At 39.9% G+C, this 11,390-nt stretch overlaps 1 protein-coding gene across 1 annotated transcript; it reads left to right on the top strand.

Moving 5' to 3' along the window:
- The first annotated feature begins 2,317 nt into the window (after positions 1 to 2,317).
- LOC116254716 (uncharacterized) lies at positions 2,318 to 7,351 on the top strand. Its single transcript, XM_031630261.2, has 4 exons — positions 2,318 to 2,910; positions 3,072 to 3,521; positions 6,233 to 6,545; positions 7,127 to 7,351. The coding sequence occupies exons 1-4, from the start codon at positions 2,506 to 2,508 to the stop codon at positions 7,261 to 7,263; spliced, it is 1,305 nt and encodes a 434-aa protein (XP_031486121.1). The 5' UTR covers positions 2,318 to 2,505; the 3' UTR covers positions 7,264 to 7,351.
- The last annotated feature ends 4,039 nt before the right edge of the window (positions 7,352 to 11,390 follow it).

The raw sequence follows: 11,390 nt of genomic DNA, 5'->3' as shown, positions 1-11,390 counted from the left end.
AATTGCTGATAGACCTTCATTTACCTTGTATAATCATATGATGTAATCGTCATCAGTTGCTGGTGGACATTCGTTCTATGGTGATGAACACATATGAAGGTGAAACGCAGCTGCGCCATGCAGAGGTGAAATTAGCACGAAGTGCAACACTGCTCGTAGTCGAATTATAATCCATGAAAACAAATCCCAGTTTTGCCTTTGAAGTCTAGAATTTGTTTCCTGTTTAGTACCATGAACGAGTTTTTAAAAAGTCAAGATCGGGATCCACAGCCAACGAACACGCCCTAAGGGTTATTTTTTGATGGTTAGTGCCTTGGGAAAGAGTTGTGCCACCTTCTTTAATATCAGCTATGGATTTTGGACAGAAAAACCAGAACAATTGTTATCAAGAACGTTTTTTCTTAAGCCTAGGCATCGGCCCAACTCGATAAGGAGTTAGGTTCGGGCCGGCTAGACACTCGAAACCTGAGCCCAGAATGACACTTAAAACCCGTGCCTGAGCAGCTCAGGCTCAGGTCTATTAAATTAAATTTTTTAATATAAAATAATATATAAATATAATTAATTATAATAAAATATTATAATTATATATATAAATTAATAAAATATATATTAAAAAATATTAGCAGACCCACCCGGGCCGTCCCGATAATTGATGGGGTCGGCCCCAGTGCCCTTTTTTTTGGGCCCAAACTTGGGTCCGAGTCGAGCCGGCGACCAGGTACCCAAGCTTACTTTTTTTTAACTTTCATAGACCCCAACTACCTAAAAATATGTGCCACCCCTAGGATGCCTACTCCTCTGTAAATAGGGACATTTATTTTGTCTTCCCCTTTTTTCAGGTGAGTCTTCTCTCTTACTCTTTTTTTTTGTATTTTCTTTTGGTGTGGGGTTCTCCTCTTCCTTTAAAGGTAGAGGAGAACCCCCCTCCCTGTCTTCTTCTTCTCTCTATTTATCTTCTTCTTTGCCTTATCATTCTTCTCTGGCCCTTGCCTCTCCGTCTCTAGTAGTCCCCTTGGTTCTTTACTTTTCTCTTCTTCCTCATCATTCTTCCCTGACCTTCGTACTGATCCTTCTTTCTTGTTGTCTTTCCCTGATGAGTCATCCCAGCTCTTTTCCTTATTTTGATTGTAGTTCTCTTGGGTTGAAGAAGAAAGAGCCATTGTTTTGGTGAATCATCTCGAGGTTTGAACATAAGGAAGATCATGGAAGTGGGGAGAAACTTTTGAACAAGGTAAACATCACTTCTCCTTCACTATCGTCTTCTTTGCTCTAAGTTTTTATTTTTATCTGTCATAAGTTGAGATTATCGTCTAATTTGAGGCTTCTACAGAAGCATTAACTCTCTCATCCTCTTCTCTGTAATATTGATCGCGAAAGCCCATCTTCATGGAGAGAAGCTCTTTCGCAAGGCTTGACATAAATTTATATATATGCTTCCCCTCATTTAAATGCATATCATTAGTAGCATAGAAGAGAATTAAAATGGAAGTACTATGACTTGCTGTCACTCCATATTCTTGGTCCATAAGATCGAACAAGATACTTTGAGGGCCCCACAGCCATATTCGTAAAGTAAAATTTGTGCACCAGATCTCGTGAACATGCAATTTGGTCTTGTCTATGTGACACATCACTAAATGTTATTTTATTTTCTTGGCTGAGCAGGAGAGAATTTCATTCTACCCCCAAGAAGAGGGCGAAAATCCCCACCCTCCCCCTAATTTTATTCTTGTGTTTTTCAATATGGTCTTGTCTATGTAATACATATCACTAAATGTCATTTTCTTGGGTGAACAGGAAATTATTTTATTCTACTGCCCAAAAAAAGAGCAGAAGCCACCACCCATCCCCTAATTTTCATTCTCGTCTTTTTCAATCTCATCTTGTCTATGTGACACATATCACTAAATGTCATTTTTTTTAGTGAGTAGGAGAGTATTTCATTCTAATGTCCAAGAAGAGAGAGGAAGCCCCCACCCTCCCCCTAATTTTCTTTGTTGTGTTTTTCAATGTCAAAATTTCATGGAACAGCTTATTTAATTATTACCTTTTTGGGGTCTAAGTTGGAATTGAAGCAAGGGGCCATGGCCACTGATCACAAAATTAACTTGGAAAAGGCCATTTCCTGTTGGGTCGTTGAAAGGACCAAGTCACCTATCAATCCAGGTAACCAAAACAAGAGAGAGAGAGAGAGAGAGAGAGAGAAAAAAAAAACATTTGGCACATAGGTTTTTCAGGAGAGTAAGATAATGTGCACCACTTCCATGTGTTGCTATTTTTTATCAATCCATATCTAGTGTATCGGCCGGCATGATCATTTAGGGATTGCCGAAGGAAGAAAAAGAAAAAAAGTTTTGATGCCTCCAACTCTCCATGTTTTTATCTAACCGGTGACTGCTATGGGTAGGGCAAGAATCAAAGGAAGAGATATAGATTAAGCAGTGGTGATCATCACCCTCCTCCTTGTCCACAGGATAAGACCAGACCTTAATTACAGGCACCATGGATGCCGATGCGGAGGAGCAGGCACTTCTATGGAAGAAATCCCTCACCAGGTCCGTCTCGCGGGCTGATGACGAGCTGTGCAGTTTCAGAACATGCCTGAGATGGATGTGCGTGGACCAGTCTGATCCATGGCGAACCACGCTCTGCTGGTCCGTCTTCCTCGTCCTCGCATTCGGGGTTCCCATCCTCTCCCACCTGATTCTCTGGTGCCCTGCCTGCGACCCCAAACACCAGAGGCCCTATGACCTCCTTGTGGAGGTCTCCCTCACTTCCATCTCCACGTTGTCTTTCCTATCCCTGTCGTCGTTTGTCCGGAAGTATGGCCTCCGGAGGTTCCTCTTCCTCGACAAGCTCTGTGATGAAAGCGAAAAAGTCCGGCAGCAGTACTCTCACCAGCTAAATGTGCGTTCTATATATATCTGATCGAAACCATTACCAAGATTATCTCTGTCTCTCTTTCTTGAATTGTTGATCAGGAAGTCCTTTCTGTTATCTTCTCCAAATATATCATCACCACGAACAGCAAGAAACATTACATCCTTTTCCTTTGTTTGTGGAAACAGAGTTCATTCAGGCTGTTATCATGCTTTGTCCTCCCTTGTTTCGTCGTGGAGATCGGCTACAAGGCATGGTGGTACGTTTACGGAACAGCAAAGTTCCCTTTCATTTGGAACGCTTATGTAAGCGACACCATCTCATGCATTCTGGAACTGTCGTCGTGGGTGTACCGGACGTCCATCTTCTTCCTCGTCTGTGTGCTTTTCCAGCTGATCTGCCATCTACAGATACTTAGGCTCCAGGATTTCACCAAAGTCTTCCAAGCGGAGTCCGATGTGGAAACCATCTTGCGCGAACACCTGCGGGTACGTAAACAGCTTCGAGTCATAAGCCACCGGTATCGAGCCTTCATCATTTCCTCATTGATCGTCGTCACCATTAGCCAATTTGCGTCGTTGCTGGCCACTACCCGGTCGACCGCGCACATTAATCTCTTCAAAGCTGGTGATGTTGCTGTAAGTCTCCCTGGAACCTTAATATATTAGCACTAATTCGTTGTTGGCCCATGCACGTAACTCAGTCGCCGTTAACTTGAGAGAATGCTGGCTCTATATACGGACAATACATAGTCAACCTCCTCAATGCGTGGAGTTATAAGGTGCGTTAAGATGTCTTGAGATGAAATCACCTCGCGATCCTTACACTCCCTAAAAAGTAGTAACCATGAAGGAGAGGCGGCTATCTGTATGGGGTTGCACCCTCTACGGCTCCCAGTGCATGACAAATGTTATATGCATACCTTGTGCATGACAAGAGCGGTCTGTAATAACAAGACTATCCTTCATAAAGTGAAAAAAGTTGGTTTTGAAATAGATAAAAAGGAGATTAAAAAGTACACTTCATGATCAAAATTTTCTAAAATGCCCCAAGCCTGTCCCTTTTTTTTTGAGGGGTGTGAATCGAAGGGGTATGTGCCATGCACATGGATCTGAGCTTCGTGGGTAACATTATTTGCATGTTTGGATGCAAACTGTCAGAAAATAGTACTTTCTGCATCCGGGAAGCCTAAAAAAAAATTGAATGGTGTATAATTGTAGATTGCAAGTCCAATATTTAATTAATCCTTGTTGGAAGAGAAAATGAAACCTCCACAACACGGCAGCGAACCTAGTTCATCATGCTAGAGCCAAGCACATTGAAATTGATTAACATTTTGTTTGGAAAAGAAAAATTGAAATTTGCTTTTAAGTCCGAAAAAATAGTTGCCAATATCCTTAGCAAGACTCTCCCTGGTCCATGGTTTGCTGGATTGTGAGACAAGCTTCATCTCAAGGAGATTAGTTTAAGAGGGGATGTTGAGGGAGAAAAGGATAGGTCCACTTATCACACATCTAGCCCTAGATTAAGGCACCTGTTGCGGAAGGAGATCCTAACGATAAGGCTAAAGCAGAAAGAAGATCAGGCCAATCTAAAGAAGATCCTAATCAATTATGAGCTGGGCGTGGTGATAAGGAAAGAATTCCAAATGTAAAGCATTATCAAAATATAAACAGATGATATTGACAGGTCGTGTAACCTTGTGTTTACTACCATAACGTAATAAAATTTCATCTCTCCTCTATCTATCTCTAGAAAAATTCAAAAGAGAGTGAGAGAGGGGTCGTGGACATAGGCCAACTTTGACCGAACCACATAAAGTTTTGTGTATTCTCGTTTTCTTCCATGCATCGTCTTTCCATCCTAGCAATCAAACGATATATATGCATAGCTACTCTAGGTTTTTGAGAAGTTTAGCAAAACCATTTTGCAGTTACACTAAAATTGTCATAAATGGCGCATTCCGTTGCTATAGACCATGGTCAGTAGACTGTTATCAAGGAAGGCACCATTTGCAACAATTTTGAGCAACTTAAAATGAAAAAAAAAAACTCATCCTTCAATGGATGTTGCCATGTTGGTTGCTGATTTAATATATATATATATATATATATATATATATATATATATATATATATATATATATATATATATATATATATAAGAGAGAGAGAGAGAGAGAGAAAATAAATGGCTTTTCAAAGTCACCTCATCATTGACCATAGCTATCCAATCTAGTGTGATGGATGATCAAGAGAAAAACAAGAAAAAAAAAAGTGATAGGCATTTTTATCTTTTACTATTATTCCACACCTTTTTTCTCTTTGTTTTCCTCTCAACCATCCTCCCGTTGTAGATGGACGACTCTAATGAGATAGCTGGGTGACTCTAGATAGCTAAAGTCATCATATATGTGTGTGTGTGCGTGTGTGTGCATGCATGCATGCACGTGCGTCTGTGTCTGGTTCCAAAAATTTGAGAATTTTGAGGGGCATTCTTGTTCAGCCTAGCTAGTTTCACCGAACTAAAATTCCTAACGATTTTCAAATTGCTGTTTTTGGCGTCTTCTTTTTCCTGGAAGTCGGTAAGAAAGAGCTCGTACTATGTCCTCCCGAGAACAAGGCCCTAAAGATCCTCTCACAGATATACCCATTTTGTTATTGTGGGAGGAGTGATGATCATGTGAATTGTCAGTCATTCCGACAGCCACAGTAAGACCACCATGCCAACTCCTTAGTCTATTTCAAGGTTCTTTTTTTTTTCTGAGAATTTGGTCAAGAAAGTGTTTGAGACCTTTGTTATTGGAAGTAATAAAAGATCATGCATTTCTTTCACTTAATACTGTTATGGGGATCTCAGTCTCACGAGAGTGAATTTTCCCATATATATATATATAAAAGTGCGGCTGAAGAAATTCTTTTATTTCATGTTATTCTGCAACGTGCGAAGATCGTTTGAACTGTCAATCTCTTGACAGCTATAAATGAACACCATTCCGACAACCTTTTGACCTTTTTTTAGGTTGGCTTTTTAACTTTCTCAGAAGTAGGCCAAGAAATTATTTGAGGCATTGGCCATTGGAAGTGCTAAAAGATTAGGTAATCTTTAGTTTTAATGGTACTTTTGTGGGGAGCTCAATTTTCTCTACGCGAGGCTGAATTGTATTAGAAATGCAGCTTTGAGTTAGAAAAGATTCTTTGTTTTTTGGTAAAACATATGATGAGCAGCACCAAATTGGCAGAAATATATTGCATCTCAAACTCCCTCTGTTTTCTGGTTCTTCATGCATTTATTATTCGTTATAACTATGAGATGACCAATTTACTACAAATTTGAAAGGTGTATGCAGCTGTGCTCTGTGGTGCTTCTCACTGGATTGTTGATATGCTTGAGAAGTGCAGTCAAAATTACGCATAAGGCACAAGCTATTGTCTCTCATGCCGCCAAGTGGCACATCTGCATGACATGTGATTCTTTCGAAACTTTAGACTGTGAGACCCCCACTCGTGTCTCAGCTAATCAGCGCGTCAGTCCCATGTCCTCTTCAAGTGCCACTGAGCCTGATTCAGACGACGAGGCTGCAGATGAGGATGATTTTGATGAAGACTTGATAGTTCCTGCCTTGGCCAGTGCAGCATCTTTCCAGAAGAGACAGGCTTTAGGTTTTCTCCTTTCTTCCTCATGTTTCTCATTTGCAGATAATATTACAATAGATCTAGAATTCAAAATCAAATCATGGTAGTTGGTATATGGTGCCAACTTAAGTCAAGTAAGCATGCTTCTAGATTTTGATTCTGTGTGAATCTTGGTACATCCAAATACACATCATGTCACATCAACCCTAATTCTTGCATGGCCATAGAAATTCAAAAGACCTAAAGGTCTGATCGTGAAAAAGTTGATGTTTCCTAGTTAATGTACCTCCTTCTTGACTTTGTGAAAAGGTCATCTTTTATAAGCAGGCTTCTGACTACGCTCTTAGGAGAAGGCAAACACTAATAGCACCGGTTCATGAATACTGTTGCTCATCATTTCCCTCTTTTTTCATGAAATCTAAAAAAAGGTTTCAGTGTGCCCTTTTTCTCCCAAGTACATGTGTTTCTTAAATTGATTCTTCACCTTGTGTGGCCTGCCCATATGGATAAGCTCTCTTTACCAGTGAGCGGTTACATAGTTTTAGTAACAAATGGATGATGTTTTTCCTATTCCTTAACTAATGCGCTGATCTCTGTCTGTCTTGCAGTGACCTATTTTGAGCACAACAGAGCAGGCATTTCTGTGTTTGGCTTGATGCTGGACCGATCATCCCTGCACACTGTTTTTGGCATCGAACTATCCCTTGTGCTGTGGATTTTGGGGAAGACTGTTGGCATCTCTTAGCCTTCTCTTTTCATACAACAACATGACCTTTCTTTTTCTGAACTGGATAGAATCGTTTTGAGTAAAGATGTATCTGCTTTGATCTTTCTTTTGCCAAGTGTTTAGAAAGGTAATGTATCATTGTCCAAGCTGCCTACGCTTTGAAAGGCAGCGTATGAACCTCCAGTGTATGTTATCCCTTGAGCTGAACAAATGTTGCCCCCAACCTGGACCACACGGTAGATGGACTTGTTGAAATTGGATGCTGTGTGAAACTCCCTAAGCAGATCTAAGAATCTTGGGCTGTTGCCTCGTAGTTCCTGTATTAGTAATGAGTAGGGTATCCGACTAAGCCAGTCATTAATCGGTCCGAGAACATGACAGTATAAAATAATAGGGTGTGGTAACATAGCAGTCTCATTCATTCGCGTAAGTACTAAAGGTATGTTTGGCATTAGTAACATACTATTACTATCCCATAAATCTATTCCAAATAGAGCGGATTCATAAAACACTTGTTGCAACATTCCATGAAGCTGCCCTATCTTTCAGGGTAAATTCATGGGATAGTAACAATGAGTTACTATTGCCAAACAGCCCTTAGAAGTTTAGACATTATATCTAAATGCTTAAAGGTTTTTAATACATTTTTTTTAGAAAAACAAGTGAGTTTTGTGCTCAACCATCTTCACAAAAAGTAGTGTCCCAGGAATGACTATGGGGCCATAACATATCTCTTCCCACCTTATTCTGGAATAAAAAGATTGGATCAACTGCATGTACTTTGCTTTTATGTTCTTGTCCTTTTGGTGCTTTTACTTTTTAAAAGCTTGCATTTCTTCACTATAAGGAGTGAGTTGCAAAGAGTAGTGATCATCATCCCCAGTTTTATACATTTTGTTTCATGTAGCATGTTGGCCTATAACATGTTTATGATCATCCTATTCCACCTTGTTGGAGAAATTAATCGGCTAGTGTTCGTCAAGAATAGGCTTCTAGTTGGTTTGGTGAAAACACATAAAACCATCCTCATCTTCATCTTTGTCATGCTCAATGATAGGAAGCCATGAAGAAGAAGAGACTAGTATTACAGGAAGTCATGTTGAAGAAACTAAGAAACAAAACAACAAAAGCCATTAAGCAAAGTTGTGAGTACATGCGAAACAGCAAGTACTCTTCATGCTATCTTGCTTTTGTTCAAAATCATGTGCAATTTACGATGTCGTATTGTTACTGCAGATGCAAAACTTTATTTCAGTGGTTGCACATTCAAATATATCAAATGTTTCCACCTTGACAAAATCGGTTTGATACAGAAATGCTATAGCAACAAGTATGGTTGATGCAAGGCGAACTAGTAGAATGGACATTCGAACTTTCTAAAGCTAAAGTAGTTACACTAGGCGACAACAAAGTAGAGGAAGAAAGGAAAATAACATTTTGACTTCATTCGACTTAAACGTAACAAACAAAACAAAATCGTCACCCATTTATATGGACGAGAGTAGCAATAGGTCGGGTCCTGAACAAGTCAGGTCCTGAACAAGTACCCAGAATCTAAATGGATACATATAAATACAAAATGAACATACTTAAAAAATGGATCTCAAAACAATATATGTAAACCAAAATTACAATTCATCCCTTGGAGCGCCTCAAGTATCTATGCAGTATGTTTCGGGATCATAGGGGATTCCACGGCTGAAGACTCATGATCTACACTAACGCGCAAAGGTGGGACCTGAGGCAGGGAACTAGAACCAGGAAAGTGACATGTCTGGTCTTGCTCTACATCATTCTCCCCTGATGGGAGAGAACTTGTCTCCAACGAATCATTGTCACCAAAGTAGAGAAACAGATTAGTAACATTGAAGATCGGCAAAATTTGCCAATCCTCAAAAAGCTCAGGTAGTTAAGCATTTGTTCCTAGACGGCGATTGATGCGGAAAGGGCCATATTTCTTAGGACTTAACTTATTATAGGTACCAACAGGATCATGTCAGGTCGTAGGTAGACCCAAACTTTTTGACCTACTTCAAAGTAGACATCTCGATGACTTCGATCAACAATGGACTTGTAGGTTTCATAGCTCTCCTGGAGCTTCTGTTTCACTTGACTATGGACTTCATGCATATACTCAATAGCATCAAGTGTCGTGGAGCATGTTCTCCAGCAGTTGGTACTAGGGACAAGTCAACAACATGGTTCGGGAACCGACCATATACTACTTGAAAATGAATGCTCCCAGCTGAGTTATTATATGCAAACTCAGCTTGTAATAGTACTAAGTCCCAAGTTTTTTGTATTAACTCCTACAAGACACCTAAGTAAGTTTCCTAGAATTCTATTGACTACCTTGGTTTTGCTATCAATCAGAGGGTGGTAACCACTACTAAACTGAAGTTTAGTATTTAGCAGAGACCATAGTGAACGTAAAAAATGACTCAAAAACCTCATATCTCGATCTGATCTGATTAAATGAGGAAGTCCATGAAATTGTGCCACATCTTTGAAATAGTAAAAGGCAACAAATGATGCATCTGTCGTTCGCTTGCAGGAAATGAAAACAGTCATTTTCGAGAATCTGTTTACAACCACTATGATTGAATCTACTCTATGGACTGTCTTGGGAAGTCCAACAATGAAATCCATATAAACATGCTCCCAGGGCCTCTCTCGAATAGGTAGAGTATACAACCCACTATTTTGACTATGCTCCTTTGCAATTTGGCAAGTACGACAACATTGAACAAACTTAACAACATTTTTGCTCATCTTAGGCTAATAGTAGCATTCATCTATCAAGGAATATGTCTTGTCCTGCCCAAAATGTCTCCACATTCCATCACCATAGAGCTCTGCGATAACTTGTAATTGTAATGAGTATTGAGGGATACACAACCTATTTCTACAGAAAAGGTAGTCATCGTGAATGGAAAATTTGGAGTCCAACGGTTGAGATGTGGTAGAGCACTCGGCCCAAATGTGGCCGAAATCTAAGTCAGTATGATATATATCCTTACAGCTTTCAAATTCAACTACCTTAACAGACATGGACATCAAGAGGTTGTTCTTTCTACTGAGGGAATCTGCAACTCTATTGAGCTTTCTTGATTGATGACGAATTGAGAATGTGTATTCTTGCAAGAAGTTGACCCACTTAATATAGCGAGCACTTGTCTTCTTTTGGTTGTGGAGATACTTAAGTGTCTTATGATCTATATACAGGACAAATTTTTTGTAGATTAAATAGTGCCTCTAATACCAAAGTGCCCGTACAATATAATAGAATTTCAAGTTGTAGGTAAAATACTTATATTATGCTCTGTATAGTTTCTTGCTAAAGAAAGCAACAGGCCTCTTGTATTGGCTAAGCACGGTTTCAATTCTAACCTTGGAAGCATCACATTATACCTCAAATACCTTAGCGAAGTCTAATAAAGACAGTACTGGGGCATGAGTCATATGATCCTTAATAGTGCAAAAGGCATCCTCAGCCGCTGGAGTCCACCTAAAAGTTTCACCCTTGAGACACTCTGTGATAGGAGCCATGATGGTGCTGAAATTTCGGATGAATCTCCAATAGAAAGTGGCTAGATTATGAAAACTCCTAACACCACTCACTATTCTTGGTGTTGGCCAATCTACGATAGCTTGCACCTTAAAGGGAGTAGCTTGCACTTCCTCTGACGAAATAATAAACCCCAAGAAGACAAGGTTTGAAGTGAGGAAACTACGTTTCTTGACATTGACGCAAGGTCTCTAGGACTTGACGCAAATGACCAAGATGATCAAAAACTGTGAGGCTAAAGACCAAAATGTCATCAAAGTACACTATAACAAACTTTCCAATGTACGACCGAAGGACTTGTGTCTTGATGCACATGAAGGTGCTAGGTGCATTAGACAGTCTAAATGGCATGACTAGCCACTCATAGAGTCCATCTCACATTTTAAATGCAGTTTTTCACTCATCTCCTTCTCGAATTCTTATCTGATAGTACCCACTTTTCAAATCAATCTTCGAGAACACTTGAGCTCCCGCTAGCATATCCAACATATCATCCAATCTTGGAATGGGGAAACGGTACTTAACGGTGATCTTATTGATAGCCTAACTATCCACGCACATCTGTTTCGTACCATCT

This window comes from Nymphaea colorata, chromosome 5 (assembly GCF_008831285.2).
Source record: "Nymphaea colorata isolate Beijing-Zhang1983 chromosome 5, ASM883128v2, whole genome shotgun sequence".
Classification (NCBI taxonomy): Eukaryota; Viridiplantae; Streptophyta; class Magnoliopsida; order Nymphaeales; family Nymphaeaceae; genus Nymphaea; species Nymphaea colorata.
The sequence above is the reverse complement of the archived record's forward strand: the minus strand, read 5'-3'. Positions and strand labels throughout refer to the sequence as shown.

Bases quoted from the DNA above. Each gene is read 5' to 3' on its own strand.
- LOC116254716 (XM_031630261.2), top strand. From the start codon at position 2,506: ATGGATGCCGATGCGGAGGAGCAGGCACTTCTATGGAAGAAATCCCTC. The intron at 3,522-6,232 runs GTAAGTCTCCCT...AGGTGTATGCAG, and splicing joins TCAAAGCTGGTGATGTTGCT to CTGTGCTCTGTGGTGCTTCT. The intron at 6,546-7,126 runs GTTTTCTCCTTT...TCTGTCTTGCAG, and splicing joins CCAGAAGAGACAGGCTTTAG to TGACCTATTTTGAGCACAAC.